This window comes from Gigantopelta aegis, chromosome 1 (genome assembly GCF_016097555.1).
Source record: "Gigantopelta aegis isolate Gae_Host chromosome 1, Gae_host_genome, whole genome shotgun sequence".
In the NCBI taxonomy this organism is placed as follows: domain Eukaryota; kingdom Metazoa; phylum Mollusca; class Gastropoda; order Neomphalida; family Peltospiridae; genus Gigantopelta; species Gigantopelta aegis.
In genome coordinates, this window is record NC_054699.1 from 11,223,102 (window position 1) to 11,243,037 (window position 19,936).

Here is a 19,936-nt window from a genome sequence, read left to right on the forward strand (position 1 = left end):
TAATACCTTTTATATGTGCTACCATACAGCGAGGACAGCCCATATTGCGGCTTTGTTATACAAGTCGTGGAGCACTGGGTGGGATAGAGAAAAGCCCCAGAGTATACTGGAAGGTGATGGGAATTTTTTTTTTTTATTTAGCGACGCACTCAACACATTTTATATACGGTTATATGGCGTTAGACATATGGTTAAGGACCACACAGATATTGAGAGAGGAAACCCGCTGTCTCCACTTCATAAGCTACTCTTTTCGATTAGCAAGGGTTCTTTTATATGCACCATCCCAGACAGGGTAGTACATACCACGGCCTTAGATATACCAATCGTGGTGCACTGGCTGGATCGAGAAATAGCCCAATGGGTCCGACAGGGATCGATCCCAGAACCTAGCATTCAATAGCCGATTCGTTTATTCGTGCTGGGGTGTCATTAAATATTCATTTATTCATTCCCTCTCTTGTTCTTTCATTCTCTATTTCTGTGAGTTTCTTTCTTCCGGTCTCTTTTTGTGAGTCTCTCTCCGCGTCAGACTCCGTCTGTCTCCCTCTCTCGACCTAGTCGAGCTCGTGGAAATTACCATATGTTAGACAGCAAACCGTCTTAGTTTAAAATGTCCTGTTCTTTTCCTAATTCAATACAAAATAGTTGACGCATGTTTATCGCTATGCCATCCCTCCTTTGAATTATACTTAAATAAAAGTTTGTTTTGTTTAACGACACCACTAGAGTACATTAATTAATTAATCATCGACTATTATGTTATTACATTTGGTAATTCTGACTTGTAGTCATCAGAGGAAACCCGCTACATTTTTTCCTAATTTAGAAAGGGATCTGTTATATGCACTTTCCCAGAGATTGGAAAGCACATACCGTGGCCTTTGTCCTGTTGTTGTACACTAGTTGGTATGAGAACAAAACCCAATCAGCTGAATAGATCCACCGAAGTGGTTCAATCCTTCGAAGTAAGCTCTTCAAGCGAGCACTCAACCGACTGGGCTAAATCCCGCCCCCTCTATCTTAAATCGTCTGCTCTTGTCAGCTTCTGTATTTCAAGTTCTTTTGCTGTCCATCTCTGTGTAACACACATCTTAATCCTCGTCTCGTCAAGCGTCACAGATGGTTGTCTGTTGTGTCCACCTGTACTAATCTGCTAGGTCCCATCATATTTTGCTGTGAGCTTATGTCTGACAAATCGATGTATCATTCCGAAATTTAGCAAAGATGAAGCAGGACGTGTGTGCCTGCTCTCTCGAGCTACCCCCCCCCCCCCCCCCCACTTGTGGGGGGACTCATTGCTTCATACGGGACGTTACTGGAATACCGCGTCGCGTACACCGGGTCACGGGCAACCGTGACTTTGGTGTACGGCGACCCGGTAAAGAAACCAACTAGGAGGAGAAGGAGGAGGAAGACGGACGCGCCAGGGGCGGACCGGGGGAGGTCAAAACCGGTAGCTCAACTACCGGCGGCGACTTTTCCCGTTGAACCCCCCAAGCCCAAGTCAATACCAGCGAGGCCAGCTGATCCAGCTTTGCAGGATACAGTCGACGACTCGCCAGTGGCGGACACGGTCCCTAACCAGGCCCAGATGGAGTCGCCACCATCAACTCCGACTACTTCAACCCCCGGGATTCCAGCGATGCCACCCCCACCCAGGAAGAGTGGCGCTGTAGAGACCCAGGCCCGTCTAGTACTCGTTGGAAAACGAAAGGCGATGGTGTCACCAGGCGACCAGACAGCCAAGCCAAGTCCGCCGATACAACCGCCCCCACCTACATCATCTCCAGTGAACGACCAGCCCTCTGAAGAACCTTGGTCACTGCAGGCCGGCAAGCTACCAACACGCTACTCAAGGCTGGTCAAGACCAACATTGGGGATGTCCGTCAGCTCCTTTGTGGACCGACTCCGGAGTCCTACCAACCTCTGCCACGAACTGAGGGAGAGTTCTCGATGCGTAGGATCACGATAAACGATGGGCGAGGGATCTGCCTTACCGTTCGCCGGAAGGGACTTTTCAACCAAGGGATGCTTCTCGATGAAATGGACAACCCGACCATCCACCGCGTCATCAAGACCGTTGCCGGGGAAGACTACCGTCCAATCACCGAGAGCATCGCCAAGTCCGCAAACCGGTACGCCCTCTGGACTCATCCCTATTCATCGCCTCTCCGTGACGACATCCCCGCTAACAACCTTTCCTAGGACAGGTAACAACCTCTTTTTTTGGGCTAGTTAGACTTTAAACGTTTTGGAAGCAGTTCAAAATTCTTATGTTTATTTTTTTATAAATAGTCTAACGCATTTTATTCTGGCGCCCGTTCAATTGCTCAAAATCACCTTAAAAACCTTTTGGCTGAGCAGTCTTAACTACTTTGGGTTAAATTTTAGAGTCCGGACATGTTTTGGATGCAGTTACTCTTTGTTGTAGACTTAGGTAAAATACAGGCTTCACCGAGGAATCGAAATTCAGCCAATCAGAGCACGGCTCCCACTCGGTGTACTTCAAGTTTACGAAGTGTCTGCTATTTGGTCCGCGCTCGCGTTGACCTTACTAAATGGCTTTTTTCCAAATTGCGCCCACCTCAAACTTACCCCCCCCCCCCCCCCCCTCCTGCTCCGGAGTTAGTCACTGGCGAAGTCAGAGGCTAAATCCGTGGTGGGCGTGCCTGAACCTTCGTGGATAGGGGCACGTAAAAAGAGTTTCCCAGTCCCCCCAGTTCCCAATCGATGTATAAAATTGAAAGAAAACCACGACGCAAAGCAGAAATGCTATTTTAAAGATTTAATTATAGATGTTTAATAAATGCGTAAAAATTATATGAGATGTTAATTTTATAGGGTCTTGTACCAAGCGAAACAATACGTCATAGATACAAAGTATGTCCACACAGTCACAGAAAGGTATATGTAGCACTAATGGTTATCACAGACTATGTCCACAGAGTGTAGAATGCCGACGGATCACACAGACCACAATTAGCATCAACAGTTGCGGAAAATGGCTTATTGTTTAGTCCTCAATGATGCACTGGAAAACAAAGTATAATTACAATAATGACAAAATAAAAATGAATGTCTAATCTGATTAAAATTAGCTCTACTGGTCTCACCAGTAGATCTAACAGCATCTATAAATAACAATTTAAATATCGACCAACTACACTTCGCCTTTTATAACGTTATTCGGGAGCATACAAATTCAAAAAATATCGGTCATGACTATTTATGCAATAGGCGAGCTTGTTGGTCTATTTCAACATTGAAAAAACGGGGGAAAAGTGCAATAATAAACTCTGGATTGTATACTAGCATAAACAGATTTTATGGCTATACCATCACGGTCTTTTTTTTGGTCTTGAAACAAATTTTGTATTGAAATTAGTTTCCGGCATACTTCGTAATTCACCCGAATCATTTCGTATACCCTCGGCATAATCCCGAATATTTTCAAATTTTTTTCAAGTCACTGGCATGATTTTGCAAGTAAGGTTTTGACTGTCGAATGAAAGGTCAACTGGACATGAGCTCCAACGGGCTGCTGTTAGATCCACGTGTAATAGTGGCGCTAATTTTAATTAGATTGATGAATGTCCAACTCTTCCATCTACCTAGTTACCAGCAACTTGCTTTGCTTTACTCATTCAGTCATCAGTATATAAAAATACATTCATAGATCGATCAATCTGTATCATCCAATCTTCTATTCATCAAGTCATCACCAATTCGTCTGCCCATTTCATCCATCCATCCATTAATAAAAGTCCATCAATATTCATTAATCAATCAATCAATCAATCCATGTATAGAATTTTATGCATCCATCCATTCATGAATCCACTCCAACAAAACGTTTGTTTTGTTTAATGACACCACTAGAGCACATTGATTTATTAAGCATCGGCTATTAGGTAATTTTGACATAGTTTAGGACAGAAAATCCGTTACATTTTCAAGGGATCTTTTATATGCAATATCCCACACACAGGATAACACATACCACGGCATTTTATATACCAGTATTGGTGTACTGACTAGAACGAGAAGTAACCCAATGGTCCCCACCGACGGGGATCGATCCTAGTAGACCAACCGCGTATCATGCGAGCGCTTTACCACTAGGATACGTCCCGCCTCTCTACTCCCGACAAATGCATCCATTGTCCATCCAGCTCTTACCAAGACGATCCATACGAAGATCCAGGGGAAGAAGAAGATCGATATGAGACAGTGAAGAAGATGGTTCATGCGCCGTCTGTAAACAATAACAACAACAACATCATCGCCACCGGCATCATCAAAGTTTTACTCGAGAGCCACAGTAATTACAAAACAATACGTTGAATTATACTTACGTTAGATATGCGTTAGGAAACGAGGAAGACCGAAAAAAACATGGAGGAGGACAGTGGAGGAGGACAGTAAAGAAGGAAATTCGAGAGGGCAGTCTGAGCTGGAGCTGCTGGCGAAAGACAGGCAGCAGTGGCGATCTCTGGTTACAGCCTTATGGGCTTCTTAGCACGAAGGAGATTAAGTAAAAATAAGCAGATATGCGACAATATCAAGTATTTTGCTTGCTGCAATGTTTTTGTCCTTTTGGGTGTGTATGTGTGTGTGTGTGTGTGTGTGTTTGTGTGTGTGTCTTTACATTTTACACATTCCTTATAATCTTATGCTTAAATGGATTTAGCAAATAATTAGTGTTCTGGTCGTCCTTGTAAAGGTATATGGGACTTGTTTTTTTTTATGTGTCTCCCTTGTTCATATTATTGTCGGTAAACCAACAATCTGTTAAAGAAACCAAACACTGGTCTAATACTAGGCTCAGACTACCAACTGCCAGTATAAAGTTGGCCATCTTTCTGCTCTGATAACTTCTACGACTGTCCAGTTGCTAGTCTGAGCACTGTTATGACCTGTTTCTCATCGTATTACCCATTAGTTGTTACGCCCGAGTGCATCCGTCGGAAGTCGGGATTTGAGGAAATTACAACGCAACCGTTGAGTTGGCCAACGTTCTGCTGGTATTTGGCAGTCTGACCCTAGCATAAAGTATTGCCATTTTGTTTACCACATGATTGAAAACGTCGGGTGTGAGGCTATACAAACATTCGAAACAGCTCGCACAACCCACCTGCGATATCGTTCTTACGTGTAAGCTGAGAATTGACGAATCAAAACCAGAAAGAAAAAAAGCTGCACATGAAGACAGAAAGAAAGAAATGTTTTATTTAACGACGCACTCAATACATTTTATTTACGGTTATATGGCGTCAGACATATGGTTAAGGACCACACAGATTTGAGAGGAAACCCGCTGTCGCCACTACATGGGCTACTCTTCCGATTAGCAGCAAGGGATCTTTTATTTGCGCTTCCCACAGGCAGGATAGCACAAACCATGGCCTTTGTTGAACCAGTTATGGATCACTGGTCGGCGCAAGTGGTTTGCACCTATCCATTGAGCCTTGCGGAGCACTCACTCAGGGTTTGGAGTCGGTATCTGGATTAAAAATCCCATGCCTCGACTGGGATCCGAACCAAGTACCTACCAGCAGGTTCACTCCCATAAGACAGACGTCCCATAAGGCAGACATGCCATTTGATAGACAAAACTCTTTATTGGGTTATGTAATGTATCCTGTACACCCCTGACTGCGTTAATGGTATTGCTCCAATCTGCTCAGCAAGCTATGCTGCAGTGCAACAGCAGTCTTAATTAATGAGCTGATTTCATACAAACAACAGCGAGAGCTTAATTGTAATCTGGTAAATGCAATTAATAAATGTAAAGATACAGTGCTTGGTGGATTTTCCACTGCAATATCTCCATTCAATTCATTTCACTTCAGATTGACAATGTTTTGTTTTTATATCAATGATTACCGCACAGTTATGACAGTACCTATTTAAAAAAATTGTTATATCTACCAATTCCACACAGGCAACTAGGAGAAGTTAATTGTAATCTGCTACAGACATGGATTCGGAGGGCTGCTGGACTACCACTTTTGCCCATTGCACAAGTACAGGATGCATGGTTAGAAGCCATGAATGACGGACCTGATGTTCCACAGGCGGAGGCATTTAATGATTATGTTGTTTTAACATGGGTAGACGATGACTCCAGATTCCCTTTGATTGTATGGAACCATCATCTGACCACTGGCCCAAGAACAAATAATAATCTGGAGGGATTTCATTCCAGAATGAATCGTTCAATCCAAGTTCATCATCCAAACATATACCGATTTGTAGAATTAATCAAAGGAATAGAGACCTCCGAACGTGCTAAATTGAGACAGATAAACTTTGGAGCTGCCCCACCACCAAGAAAGAGAGTGTATAAGCAGAATGAAAATAGAATCGTGAGATTGAAGGCGCAACTAACCCTTGAACAGAAAACGCCCATTCAGTTCTTGGATGCCGTTGGACATCTGTTAAAATTAGTATAAATTGTGGAACAGACAGAAAATTGAATCGTGAGACATGTTAAAATGTGTATCCCGGGTATATGTATGTGTATAAATAAATCTAATTTTATATAATTTTGTTATGTGTTTTGTATTTAATTGTATCCGACTATTCCATTATTTACTACATGTATTATTCAAGGTAAACGGCAGGTAATTAGTAATGGGTCTTGTGTTGTTTTAACGCGTCTGCGTTATGGGACGTCTGTCTTATGGGAGGACACCTACCAGCCTGTAGACCGATGGCCTGCCACGACGCCACCGAGGCCGGTACACATGAAGACAGATTCATGATAATCACATATATTATTTATATGGTTAGTTTTTCGTCGAAAGGGAACCGATGAATTGGCATGTAACGACCGTAACATTAAAATAAAACTTATTAAGTTTTAAACCCATACCAACTCCAATAACATTTGATTTTTTTTTTTTCAGTGTAAGTAAAAAGGTTTCTTTACAAATTACCGTCACATTGCATTGATTACCAGTGGCGGATCCAGAAAATCCATTTGGGGGGGGGGGGGGGGGCAGTGACATGAGGTGGAATGCTAAGGGAACTTTGGGAGAGGTTTGGAGGGGATCGTAAAAAAATTAAAATTAATATATAATAAAATTATAAATATCTCAAAATTTAGGGGGGGGGGGGGGGGCGTAGATCCGCCTCTAGTTACATCTTCTATTATGATACAGGTATGACGACAACTGATGGGACAGTCAAAGTAACATGAGGTGGAATGCTAAGGGAACTTTGGGAGAGGTTTGGAGATGATCGTAAAAAAAATTAAAATTAATATATAATAAAATTATAAATATCTCAAAATTTAAGAGGGGGGGGGGGGCGTAGATCCGCCTCTAGTTACATCTTCTATTATGATACAGGTATGAAGACAACTGATGGGACAGTCAAAGTAAAGAATATGAAAAAGAAAGAAATGTTTTATTTAACGACGCACTCAACACATTGTATTTACGGTTATATGGCATCAGACATACTCTTCCGATTAGCAGCAAGGGATCTTTTATTTGCGCTTCCCACAGGCAGGATAGCACAAACCATGGCCATTGTTGAACCAGTTATGGATCACTGGTCGGTGCAAGTGGTTTACACCTACCCATTCAGCCTTGTGGAGCACTCACTCAGGGTTTCGAGTCGGTATCTGGATTAAAAATCCCATGCCTCGACTGGGATCCGAACCCAGTACCTACCAGCCTGTAGACCGATGGCCTAACCACGACACCACCGAGGCCGGTAAAAGAATACGAAGTTCTAACTAAAACAGTCTCTGTATACTGCACTACCGATTACTGCGGTATGATTGCAGATGAAGCTGCATGTCTGGACTATTTTAGTCTTTTGTCTTCACTCCTATATTAAAAAGGATATTTATTCTATATAATTTGATTGCAATGTGTTAAAGACATACCACGGTCTTTGATATACCAGTTGTGGTGCATGGCTGGAACGAGAAATAGCTCAATGGGCCTACCGACGGGGATCGATCTTAGATCGACCACGCATCAGGCGAGCGCTTTACCGCTGGGCTACATTCCGCCATGTATAGAGTTATATGCCAGTTCATAGGTTCCCTTTTAACGCAAGCTGACTATATAGTCATGGTGCGAGTATCTTACTTGTTGACAATGACGGTTGTCTGTCCTTGGTTTCGTTCAGTGTTCACCACCACAACGGAGGACTGTTGTGCGCTTTGGCTCTGGAATGAATGAAGAAATGAATGAATGCTTATCGACACCCCAGCATGAAAAATACATCAGCTGTTGAGTAATGAACTGGCTCTGGAATAACACAGGTGGATATGTTAACGATGATAATAGTCAATGCATTACTACTCAACATCAATGGCCCTAGATCCCTGGAAGTGCTGGTTCATTCTATCTATTCAACACATTATTGTTTTAGGGTCGCCCATGGTCTCAAATTCATTTGAATATATCCGTAGTCATCCACATAAATATATTAGAAATTTGGACTCTATATTCCAAGTAGGTTTTGCAAAATGGCCATTTGCTAACTATCGCGGTTTCTCGGTAAGTGATGCAACGATATCCTAAAAATAAATTATATGCAAGCAAATGTTTGCCAGAAATACTCAGCTGAACAATATTTTTTTATCTTCCCTACAACAACAAAAAAGAAATTCATTATACCTATACATTAAACACTGGAATATTTTTAGGTACTCTGAACTTTTGAAAGAGGTATGCCAACTAGGCATGACCACATAATGGATTCGAGTCTACAGTATCCCGAGTTCAAAATGGGCCAAGTTGTCTTAACATCCATTCCTTTTAATTTACAGTGACACTTGCTTTATACTTGTCCTGGTGTTTATAAAACGTTTAGACTAGACTCAACAGCAATGCAGGGCACAATATTTCACGAGAACCGTTCAGTTCACGTGTCGGTTACGCAAATTTAAAATCACGAGAACCGCCGAACAATTACATTCTAAAATTAAAAGTACCATAATCATATCAGTAATAAAAGAGAAAATCAGTTTGTGTTTAAATACATTTGAACCACCACAGAACCGTAGTTCAAGTGTTTTAGGATTAGGTAGGCCTGACTCGGTCACCTAAAAAAATGAAATATTGTCCCCTGGTAATGAAGTATGAAGCTTTAATGTCATATACATTAAATATGACGTCATTAGATATTTGAGTCCAGATTTATGCTAGGCTCAGACTAACTACTACCAGCACACAAGTTCACCAACATTCTGATGTCACCTCTTCTACGAGGGCGAGACGTAGCCCAGTGGTAAAGCGCTCGCTTGATGCGCGGGCGGTTTGGGATCGATCCCCATCAGTGAGCCCATTGGGCTATTTCTCGCTCCAGCCAGTGCACCACGACTGGTACATCAAAAGCCGTGGTATGTGCTATCCTGTCTATGGGATGGTGCATATAAAAGATCTCTTGCTGCAAATCTTAATGAGTAGCACATGTGGCGACAGCGGGTTTCCTCCAATATTTGTGGTCCTTAACCATATCTCTGACGCCATATAACCGTAAATAAAATGTGTTGAGTGCGTCATTAAATAAAATATTTCCTTTCCTCCTCCTCCTGTCCAGTTGTTGATCTGAGCGCTCTTACAACTCGATTCTCGTCGTATAACCCATTAGTTTAGTTGCTAGTCTGAGCGCTCTTACAACTCGATTCTCGTCGTATAACCCATTAGTTGCTAATCTGAGCGCTCTTACAGCTCGATTCTCGTCGTATAACCCATTAGTTGTTAGTCTGAGCGCGCTTACAGCTCGATTCTCGTCGTATAACCCATTAGTTGCTAATCTGAGCGCTCTTACAGCTCGATTCTCGTCGTATAACCCATTAGTTGTTAGTCTGAGCGCTCTTACAGCTCGATTCTCGTCGTATAACCCATTAGTTGTTAGTCTGAGCGCTCTTACAGCTCGATTCTCGTCGTATAACCCATTAGTTGCTAGTCTGAGCGCTCTTACAGCTCGATTCTCGTCGTATAACCCATTAGTTGTTAGTCTTAAAGAGTAGCACATGTGGCGACAGCGGGTTTCCTCCAATATTTGTGGTCCTTATCCATATCTCTGACGCCATATAACCGTAAATAAAATGTGTTGAGTGCGTCATTAAATAAAATATTTCCTTTCCTCCTCCTCCTCCTGTCCAGTTGTTGATCTGAGCGCTCTTACAACTCGATTCTCGTCGTATAACCCATTAGTTTAGTTGCTAGTCTGAGCGCTCTTACAACTCGATTCTCGTCGTATAACCCATTAGTTGCTAATCTGAGCGCTCTTACAGCTCGATTCTCGTCGTATAACCCATTAGTTGTTAGTCTGAGCGCTCTTACAGCTCGATTCTCGTCGTATAACCCATTAGTTTGTTAGTCTGAGCGCTCTTACAGCTCGATTCTCGTCGTATAACCCATTAGTTGTTAGTCTGAGCGCTCTTACAGCTCGATTCTCGTCGTATAACCCATTAGTTGCTAGTCTGAGCGCTCTTACAGCTCGATTCTTGTCGTATAACCCATTAGTTGTTAACCTGAGGGCTGTTACAGCTCGATTCTCGTCGTATAACCCATTAGTTGCTAGTCTGAGCGCTCTTACAACTCGATTCTCGTCGTATAACCCATTAGTTCTTAATCTGAGCGCTCTTACAAATCGATTCTCGTCGTATAACCCATTAGTTCTTAATCAGAGTGCACTCGTCTTAAGTCGGGAGTTGTGGAAAATTACAACGCAACCGTCGAGTTGGCAAACTGCGTCGTGAGATATGACAGTCTGAACCTAGCATACGTTTTACACCAACGGGAGCCTCATACATCTCTTACCTTCGAAGTCTGGCTTGGGGCAGCTGGAGCTTGTGGCTGTCCTTGTTGCGGGTACACGTATCCAGTTGCGGGGTATGGACCTTGAGGTGGATACTGCCCTGGAGGTAGGTATTGTCCAGGAGGATACTGCCCTGGTGGCGGATACTGACCCGGCGCCGGAGGGTACTGACCAGGGGGTGGGTACTGGCCTGGAGGTGGGTACTGGCCTGGAGGTGGGTACTGGCCTGGAGGTGCGTACTGCCCCGGAGGCGGTCCTGCATCTGGTGGTTGATACGCAGGGGGTGGTTCCAAGTCCTCTTTGGTAGACATTCCTCAAGTCATAAGAATACAATATTTAGACATCACATATTGAATTTGATTGTATTCCATTATATATATCCTGTTTAATAATTAAAAAAAAAAATATGTATAATATTAAATATTGTGTTTCCCTTGATTTAAGACGCAAACTGACCTAGATTTTTTTTTTGTAAGCTGATCAGTTGATACTTAAATCGAAATCAACACAACCAGATTCACGTTATTGATGTGTACATCCGAATAAACCACAGAACACACGAACTAATGTTTGCATCAGACTTCCAACTGCCACGACAAAGTTGGCTAACTTTCTGCTCCCATGACTGCTACCACTGTCCAGATGCTAGTTTGAGCGCTCTTATAATTCGGATTGGCAGGAATTTCCTTTGGCACTGTCACATATAAAGAACATTATAAATACTTATCATAGAGTTAGGATTTGGATTAGTGACAGTGCCAAAGGAAAGTCCTTCCATTGGATTCTCGACGTATAGCAGTATAACCCATAAGTTGTTAATCTGAGCGCACCCGTCTTAGAGGGGTGGGGAAATTACAACGCAACCGATGAGTTGGACAATTCATCTTGACAGTTGAAAGTCTGAGCCTAACATTAGATGAGTTAAAATTAAAGTAACAATATACACCGTTTTAGTACATAGATGACAATTTACACCGTTTTATAACATAGATGCTTATTACAACATATTAATGAAAGATTAGAGAATTTAAATGATACTAGACTAATAGTGACAATTAAAAACTAACCTGCCACTGGAAAACCGACCACTGGACAAATTTGACAAATATCCCAAATGCCGTGACACCGAAAGGGTGTAATGACACCCTATATTGTGAGATGATGTTCACCAGAGTTGCTAGGTGAAGTACACGTGCAACACGTGCTAGGTTGTATCGATTTCAATAAATTGGCCGAATTTAGCCAGTCGAGTACGACAACATTCGATAGACTGGTTTATATGCGCTTCACTTTAAGCAAAAATTAACAAATTGGGGACCAGTCAAATAGTTCGCGAACGTTAGCGTTGCTTTCTGTCGCTCAACACAGGCCTGTACCACACAATGAATGAATGAATGTTCAACTTCTGGTTAGTCTGGGATCGATCCCCGTCGGTGGGCTCTTTGGGCTATATCTCGTTCCAGCCAGTGCACCACAGCTGGTATATCAAAAGCCGTGGTATGTATGTGCTATCCTGTCTGTGGAATGATGCATATATGAAAAAAATGTAGCGGGTTTCCTCCGATGAATACGTGTAAAAATTACCAAATGTTTGACAACCGATAACCGATGATTAATTAATCAATGTGTTATGCTAATGTCAATAAACAAAAACAAACCAACAAAATCAAAACCTTATGCGCTTACGATGATCTTGGCGGTAATATAAAATCGCTTCGTGGAACGGGGCAATGGTCCATAAAGTTAAAGTTTGCTTTTTTTAACGACACCACTAGAGCACATTGATCAATTAATCATCGGCTATTAAATGTAAAAAATTTGTAATACTAACACTTAGTCATCAAAGGAAACCCGCCACATTGATCCTAATCCAGCCGGGGATCTTTTATATGCACTTTCACACAGACCGAAACACTACGGCCTTTGACCAGTTGTGGTGGACTGATTGCAACCATCAAGGTGATTCGATCCTGCGACACAGGTACCTCAAGCGAGCATTCAGCCAACAAAGGGGGGCTGGACGTAGCTAAGTGGTAAAGCGCTCGCTTGATGCGCTGTCGGTTTGAGATAGACCCCTGTCGGTGGACCCATTGGGCTATTTCTCGTTCCAGCCAGTGCACCACGATTGGTATATCAAATACAGTGGTATGTGCTATCCTGTCTGTGGGATGGTGAATATAAAAGATCCCTTGCTACTAATGGAAAAATATTACGAATTTCCTCTTTAAGACGTAGCCCAGTGATAAAGCGTTCACTTGATGCGCGGTCGGTCTGGGATCCTGTCTGGGAATGATGCATATAAAAGATCCCTTGCTGTTAATTGAAAAGAGTAGCCCATGAAGTGGCGACAGCGGGTTTCCTCTCTCAATATCTGCATGGTCCTTAACCATATAACCGTAAATGAAATGTGTTGAGTTCGTCGTTAAATGAAACATTTCTTTCCTTTAAGACTATAATTATGTCAAAAGTACCAAATGTTTGACATCTAATAGCCGACGATTAATAAATCAATGTGCTCTAGTGGTGTCGTTAAAAACAAAACAAAATCAAACGACTAAGCTAACTCCCTCTCCCTCCACCCCCACCCGTACCCGGTCCCATAAGGGAAGGAAAATGTTTTATATTTAACGACGCACTGAACACATTTTATTTATGGTTATAGGTCCCATACGGGCGATTTATCCTACGATCTATAGCACTTCACAGGAGAACTTAGCACGAGAAGTTTGACTGTAAGAGAGCTAGACGGACATTTGGACATAAATACGCTGTAACGAGAGCGTATTTATGTCCAAATGTCCGTCTAGCTCTCTTACAGTCAGAGTACTCGGGCTATGGAGAACTGTACCACTGAGCTGTGTCCTTTGCGCCTAATCATCGCCTACCTACCAAAGGTAGATGTTATACTAAGGGAGACATTTTCCGTTTGGCATCACCTTTATGGCATTTTCACTCAAATGAGAATACAAAGTTTGTTTTGTTTAACCGACACCACTAGAGCACATGATATATTAATCATCGGCTACTAGATGTCAAACATTTGGTAATTTTACATACATTCTTAGAGTAAATCCACTACATTTTTCCATTAGTAGCAAGGGATCTTTTATATGCACCATCCCACAGACAGGATAGCACATACCATGGTATTTGATATACCAGTCGTGGTGCACTGGCTGGAAAGAGAAATAGCCCAAATAGGCCCACCGATGGGAATCGATCCTAGACCAACCGCGTATCAAGCAAGCGCGGTACCACTGGGCAACGTCTCACCCATGAGAATAAAACGTTCAGTTCTAAATGTATAAAAAGAAAGAAAGAAAAAGCTGAAAATACTGCTTGCGTATTATTCGAAAGAAAGAAATGTTTTATTTAACGACGCACTCAACACATTTTATTTACGGTTATATGGCGTCAGACATATGGTTAAGAACCACACAGATATTGAGAGAGGAAACCCGCTGTCGCCACTTCATGGGCTACTCTTTTTCGATTAGCAGCAAGTGATCTTTTATATGCACCATCCCACAGACAGAATAGCACATACCACGGCCTTTGATATACCGGTCGTGGTGCACTGGCTGGAACAAGAAATAGCCCAATGGGCCCACCGACGGGGATCGATCCCACACCGACCACGCATCGAGCGAGCGCTGTACCACTGGGCTACGCGCGTATTATTCGAATAAAGGTGGAGGGATTTAGCTCAACCGCGAATGCTCGCTTGAGGTGCTTACGTCGAAGGATCAAACCACTTCGGCGGATCCATTCAACAGTTTGTGGGGTTTTATTCTTGCTCCATCCAGTGCACCACAATTGGTCAAAGGCCGTGGTATGTTCTTTCCTGTCTGTGGGAAAGTGCATATAAAATATCCCTTGCTGCATTAGGAAAAATGTAGCAGGTTTCGTCTGATGACTACTACTTGTCATCCAATATGCGGTGAATAATAAATCAACTAATAAATTAACTAATCAGTGTGCTACAGTGGTGTCGTTAAACAAAACAAACGTTTTTATTCTAATAAAAAAACAAAAACAATTTTCGGTTCAGTTTTATGATATATTCTGCTAGCTTTCGCAATAATGTACATCTAAGCCACATGATTATCTACCTTCTGTTATGTCAGAACATAATAGCATAGAACATTGATTATTTACATTGTTTTAATAAATATTATTTCAATATACAAGTATTTCATATACAAATAGCAGTGTCAATAAAAATCTATATGAACAAACTTGATGTTTGTGTTTTATATATTGGTCGAATTCAATTTCAGATGATTTGCACATGATATATTCAATGCAGTTAGCATCAAGTTAATGACGCAATTGGCGTCAAATGGTACATTTCCAATGGATTCACAAAAGCGTCATCAGGAAAATAATATATGTTGAATGAAATCAGCGTTGAAAGTCTATAATGGTCCGAAAACGGTAATCCTGGTGCCGTCGGTATTCCCCCCCCCCCCCCCCCCCCCCCATATATATTACATACAACATCGAATTGCGAGTTATCATCATGGTCCGTTGTTGATCTATTCAGCGTTGATGATGAGTACGTGATACACTGGTCCAGCAATGATGATGTTTTTAATAATTGTACTTCACGTTCGGTTGTTCGAATCTCTTGTTTGCATTGTGCTCCGTGATACACTGAAAATAAATAAATAGTTAGATATCCATATGAATACGTTGAGTATACATAATAATTATTGTTATGTCCATATGTCAAGAAGACCTGGGGTGGAGTTTTTTTAATAGACAGACCCTAGTCTTTAAACACTATGGAGTACTATTCACTATTAGAGACGTTGTGGCGATTTTTTTTTATAATTCAAGTCGGCCATTACTAAGATTTTGTTTAGATTATCCATTTCTGTATAATATTTATTTGAAGTGTTTCTACTCACCATGGTGTATAATACCACAAAATGCATTTTTCATATTTTCAAAAACGCACGTATTTACCTGTTTCAACGCCACAGACTATTTGTTTAACTCAGTTGCGTATGTATCCAAATGTGTTATGTACAGGTTTGTAGAATAACAAAATTTAGTGTCCATTTTCACGGGTTAAAACTTGAATCTTGACTTTAATGGTCTATACGTAGTAATATGTAAAGACTCCAAGCTTTACTGTTAAGGACTAACGTAAGAGCAAGGGACAACAACATTAACATAATAACATTTTACTTTTGTATGGAGTTTGTATGCGTGCATATCTATGTATACGCGGATGTATAAGAGCGAACAAGGTTAGGAGAACAACGAGCATGTGATGACACGGAAATGGTAGGAGAGAGAGGACAAATATTAAAATTGTGTGTGTCTCTCTGTGTGTGACTTTGTGTATGTCTCTGTCTGTCTCTCTGTCTGTCTCTCTGTGTGTGTGTGGTGTGTGTGTGACTGTGTATATGTGTCTCTGGGTGTAGTGTGTGTGTGTGTGTGTGTGTGTGTGTGTGTGTGTGTCTGTGTATGTGTGTGTGTGTGTGTGTGTCTGTGTGCGTGTGTGTGTGTGTGTGTCTGTGTGTGTGTGACTGTCTATCTACGTGTGTGTGACTGTGTGTGTGACTGACTGTGTGCGTGTCTGTGTGTGTCTGTATTTGTAGAGAGAGAGAGAGAGAGAGAGAGAGAGAGAGAGAGAGAGAGAGAGATACTGACCAGTATAATCCAGACGACGATCCAGGGGAAGAAGAAGACTGAAATACAGCAGTGCATACAGTGGTTGATTCCCAGTCTGAAATGTAACACATATATCGTATTTATAATACAGTTCACCAAAACAACACAGGGTTAAGATCGCTTGTTGAACGGGACCCATTTATTAAGCATGTATCATATACTGAGACACATAAATAACGTAATGAGCCATGAATATTGTTTTTGTAGAAATGTTGCATTAGATATTTTAGTAGGCGAACAAGTGACATATTGGTAACAACTGTATGTGAAAGGCGATGTTGTTCAAATCGAAAAAAAAAGAAAACGGAATAAAATGTGTTTGAAAGAACAATAAAACCACAACGTCTTGCTTATTGCAACACACTTTTTACTGCGTTTTTACAGCATTTCGCATCGTATCATATTGACGAAAGACAGAAAAATTCGTGAAACTAACTGCAGGAACTTACTTGTTTATAACTACAGTCTGTGGTCCGTTTTGCCCACTCTGTCCACTGTTGACCACGACGACAGATGATTGTTGTTGTTGAGATTGTTGAGACTGGGGCTGTTCTACCTAAAATATAATAAACAACATTTGAGAACTAACACATTGATAGTAATAATACAAGTATGTAGTCACCAAAGTCACGGGCCTCGGTGTCGTCGTGGTTAGGCCATCGGTCTACAGGCTGGTAGGTACTGGGTTCGGATCCCAGTCGAGGCATGGGACTTTTTAATCCAGATACCGACTCCAAACCCTAAGTGAGTGCTCCGCAAGGCTCAAAAGGTAGGTGTAAATCACTTGCACCGACCAGTGATCCATAACTGGTTAACAAAGGCCATGGTTTATGCTATCCTGCCCTGTGGGAAGCGCAAATAAAAGATCCCTTGCTGTCTGTCGTAAAAGAGTAGCCTATGTGGCGACAGCGGGTTTCCTCTATAAAAAAATAGTGTCAGAATGACCATATGTTTGACGTCCAATAGCCGATGATAAGATAAAAAATCAACGTTTCGTGTTTTTCAATATTCGTCAACGCAAAATTGCTATAAGACTAAACAACCCATACCCTCTCAAAATTCTGGCCCTTGAATCATTGTATTGATCCTTTTTGCTGCCCTTGAATCATTGTATTGATCCTTTTTACTGCCCTTGAATCATTGTATTGATCCTTTTTACTGCCCTTGAATCATTGTATTGATCCTTTTTACTGCCCTTGAATCATTGTATTGATCCTTTTTACTGCCCTTGAATCATTGTATTGATCCTTTTTGCTGCCCTTGAATCATTGTATTGACCCTTTTTACTGCCCTTGAATCATTGTATTGATCCTTTTTGCTGCCCTTGAATCATTGTATTGATCCTTTTTACTGCCCTTGAATCATTGTATTGATCCTTTTTGCTGCCCTTGAATCATTGTATTCATCCTTTTTACTGCCCTTGAATCATTGTATGTGCTTATATCCAATTAAGGTTTCAAGCACGCTGTTCTGGACACACAATTCGAACGGTCACTGACTCATCTCCTCCTTGCAACCCCCCCCCCTTCAAATAAAAAAAAGAGACAAAAAACCCTTCAGACAATAATCCACCCCTAACAAGAAGATCCCCCCCCCCAAAAAAAAAAAAACCCCAATAAAACCCCGTCTAAAATAACCACGAACACAATTTAAGTTACCTGTGGGGCAGGGCAAACTTGTGGGTACTGTCCCATATATGGATATGGTGCTTGTGTGGGGTATTGTCCCTGGGGTGGATACTGCCCAGGAGGTGGGTACTGTCCTGGAGGGGGGTACTGGACGCCTTGAGGTTGCTGCATCTGACCATTTGATGGCTGGTATACTGGCGGGTTCATCGTTTTTATGGCACCAAGTTAATCTGGAATTGAAAAGCAAATTTAATGTGGTGAGAGTATCGCTCGTTCCACACTTTTCGGTATTGAATTTGCGTGGTGATATTGGATTATGTAATATGAACATTCTGTTGGTGTTCTTGAATAAAACCTAACCCTAACCTTCACACTATACACACATACATTTACCTCCCACTCCCCCAGTCGCTTTCATCTTTCGTCGCCTATGTTCTTGCTGGTTTGGTTCATTAAAGGCATACTGTCACAGATTTAAGGACCTCATTTAATTAAAAATGGATAATAAATAAAAATTGCATTAATTGTTGGAAACCAAATCTAGCTATCGCATCACCTTAAATGGACCATGATGAAGTGAAATCCATGTCATCCCTCTCGGCAATTTTAGTTTTTGAATTATGGACCATTGCCATAATTCAATTATTTTTACAAAATGTCATTAATAAATGGAGTATGGTGGTTATAAAGATGGTTGAATAAAGTACATTCAGGGACAAAACAAATTATTTTTGTTCAGGTAGTACTTTGTTACACCATTAAATAGGTCAGTGGTCTGTAACAATATGCCTTTAAGCTCTAACTGCTTAAAAAAAATTAAAAGTGAACTGTAAAGCGTAGGCAACGGGAAATGTTAATTAATTATGAAATTCATATCACTCTGATATATAACCACTTAAAATAATTGCTGCGTTATCTGAAATAATCAAACTTACTTCTAAAATGGCCTTGATCAGAGAATATTTTTATTCCACCAACAAACTTGTCTGAAGACCTGTCAAATGCAGACAAGAAATGATCGCAAATGAAACTGACAACTGCAAGGGGTCACGTGATTAATTTCATGACCCAGCATTCCACATTGCCCGTGCAGTGATACTGCCCATTGATACTTGCTTGGGTGGTGAATGTATTATATAATTACAGTGCATATAGCTTACATTATTAAAGTTCACGATATGCCCCTTTCCTGTGTGCACCATTTGGGCGTGAGAGTCATTACAACTTCTACCATGTTTGAGTGTATAGGTATGGGACATTCTTAGTCTGCTTCGATCCATTACAAAACTGTTCAAGCAAGCCTGCTGTGGACACAACCTCTGATTTTGCCAGAAAGTTCTGCCAAGACGGGCCATGACTGAACAAAATAAGCCCTACTTATACACGGAGGGACGCACTATATAGCTAGTTAGGGTATCCAGGATTTTACATTGTAAGGAAGGGCACCCTCATGGGGGCTGGGGGGGGGGGGGGCGCTGTCTATGAGTCATGTGGCAACAGGAAAGTATATAACATGTTAAAAAAAAAAAAAAGAGAGGTAAGATTGGGAGGGGGAGACAGCATTGCCCCTAAGCCCCACCTGGTTATGCCAGAGGAGAGGCAGGGATAACTCGGTGGTAGAACGCTCGCCTGGATCGCCATTGATTGTAAGATGGCTCTCATCTAGAGAGTTTTTCCCGTCCTGACCAATGCACCCCCCCCCCCCTCCCACCCCCCACACCCGATAGAGCACGTTAATACCACCAGCTAGTCCTGTCATTGGTAATAATTAGTGGCGGGGTTTAACTCAGTCGGTGCTTGCGTCGCAGGATCAAACCACCATGGT

The 19,936-nt window shown here is 41.7% G+C and overlaps 2 protein-coding genes across 3 annotated transcripts; both read right to left on the reverse strand.

The window, feature by feature from the left end:
• Positions 1-2,776: 2,776 nt before the first annotated feature.
• LOC121389009 (calcium-binding protein P-like) lies at positions 2,777-12,032 on the reverse strand. The gene is made up of 5 exons (XM_041520643.1): positions 11,866-12,032; positions 10,801-11,111; positions 8,113-8,192; positions 4,184-4,259; positions 2,777-3,035 (listed from the first exon to the last, which is right to left on the reverse strand). The coding sequence occupies exons 2-5, from the start codon at positions 11,107-11,109 to the stop codon at positions 3,018-3,020; spliced, it is 483 nt and encodes a 160-aa protein (XP_041376577.1). The 5' UTR covers positions 11,110-11,111; positions 11,866-12,032; the 3' UTR covers positions 2,777-3,017.
• A 3,235-nt stretch (positions 12,033-15,267) lies between these two features.
• LOC121389099 (cell death-inducing p53-target protein 1 homolog) lies at positions 15,268-19,142 on the reverse strand. Of its 2 annotated transcripts, XM_041520744.1 has the most exons (5): positions 19,047-19,142; positions 18,142-18,341; positions 16,933-17,039; positions 16,463-16,538; positions 15,268-15,454 (listed from the first exon to the last, which is right to left on the reverse strand). In XM_041520744.1, exons 2-5 carry the CDS (start codon positions 18,316-18,318, stop codon positions 15,392-15,394), a joined length of 423 nt encoding a protein of 140 aa, XP_041376678.1. In that variant the 5' UTR covers positions 18,319-18,341; positions 19,047-19,142; the 3' UTR covers positions 15,268-15,391. The 2 variants fall into 2 exon arrangements, with proteins under 2 accessions (XP_041376678.1, XP_041376741.1); XM_041520807.1 differs by lacking the exon at positions 19,047-19,142 and having other exon boundaries at positions 18,142-18,504.
• Between the last annotated feature and the right edge of the window lie 794 nt (positions 19,143-19,936).

Bases quoted from the DNA above. Each gene is read 5' to 3' on its own strand.
- LOC121389009 (XM_041520643.1), bottom strand. From the start codon at position 11,109: ATGTCTACCAAAGAGGACTTGGAACCACCCCCTGCGTATCAACCACCA. The intron at 8,193-10,800 runs GTAAGAGATGTA...CATTCATTCCAG, and splicing joins CCCCAAGCCAGACTTCGAAG to AGCCAAAGCGCACAACAGTC. The intron at 4,260-8,112 runs GTAAGATACTCG...TATTGTTTACAG, and splicing joins ACAACCGTCATTGTCAACAA to ACGGCGCATGAACCATCTTC.
- LOC121389099 (XM_041520744.1), bottom strand. From the start codon at position 18,318: ATGAACCCGCCAGTATACCAGCCATCAAATGGTCAGATGCAGCAACCT. The intron at 17,040-18,141 runs GTAACTTAAATT...ATTATATTTTAG, and splicing joins AAGTTTGCCCTGCCCCACAG to GTAGAACAGCCCCAGTCTCA. The intron at 15,455-16,462 runs GTCAGTATCTCT...ATTTATTTTCAG, and splicing joins TCGTCGTCTGGATTATACTG to TGTATCACGGAGCACAATGC.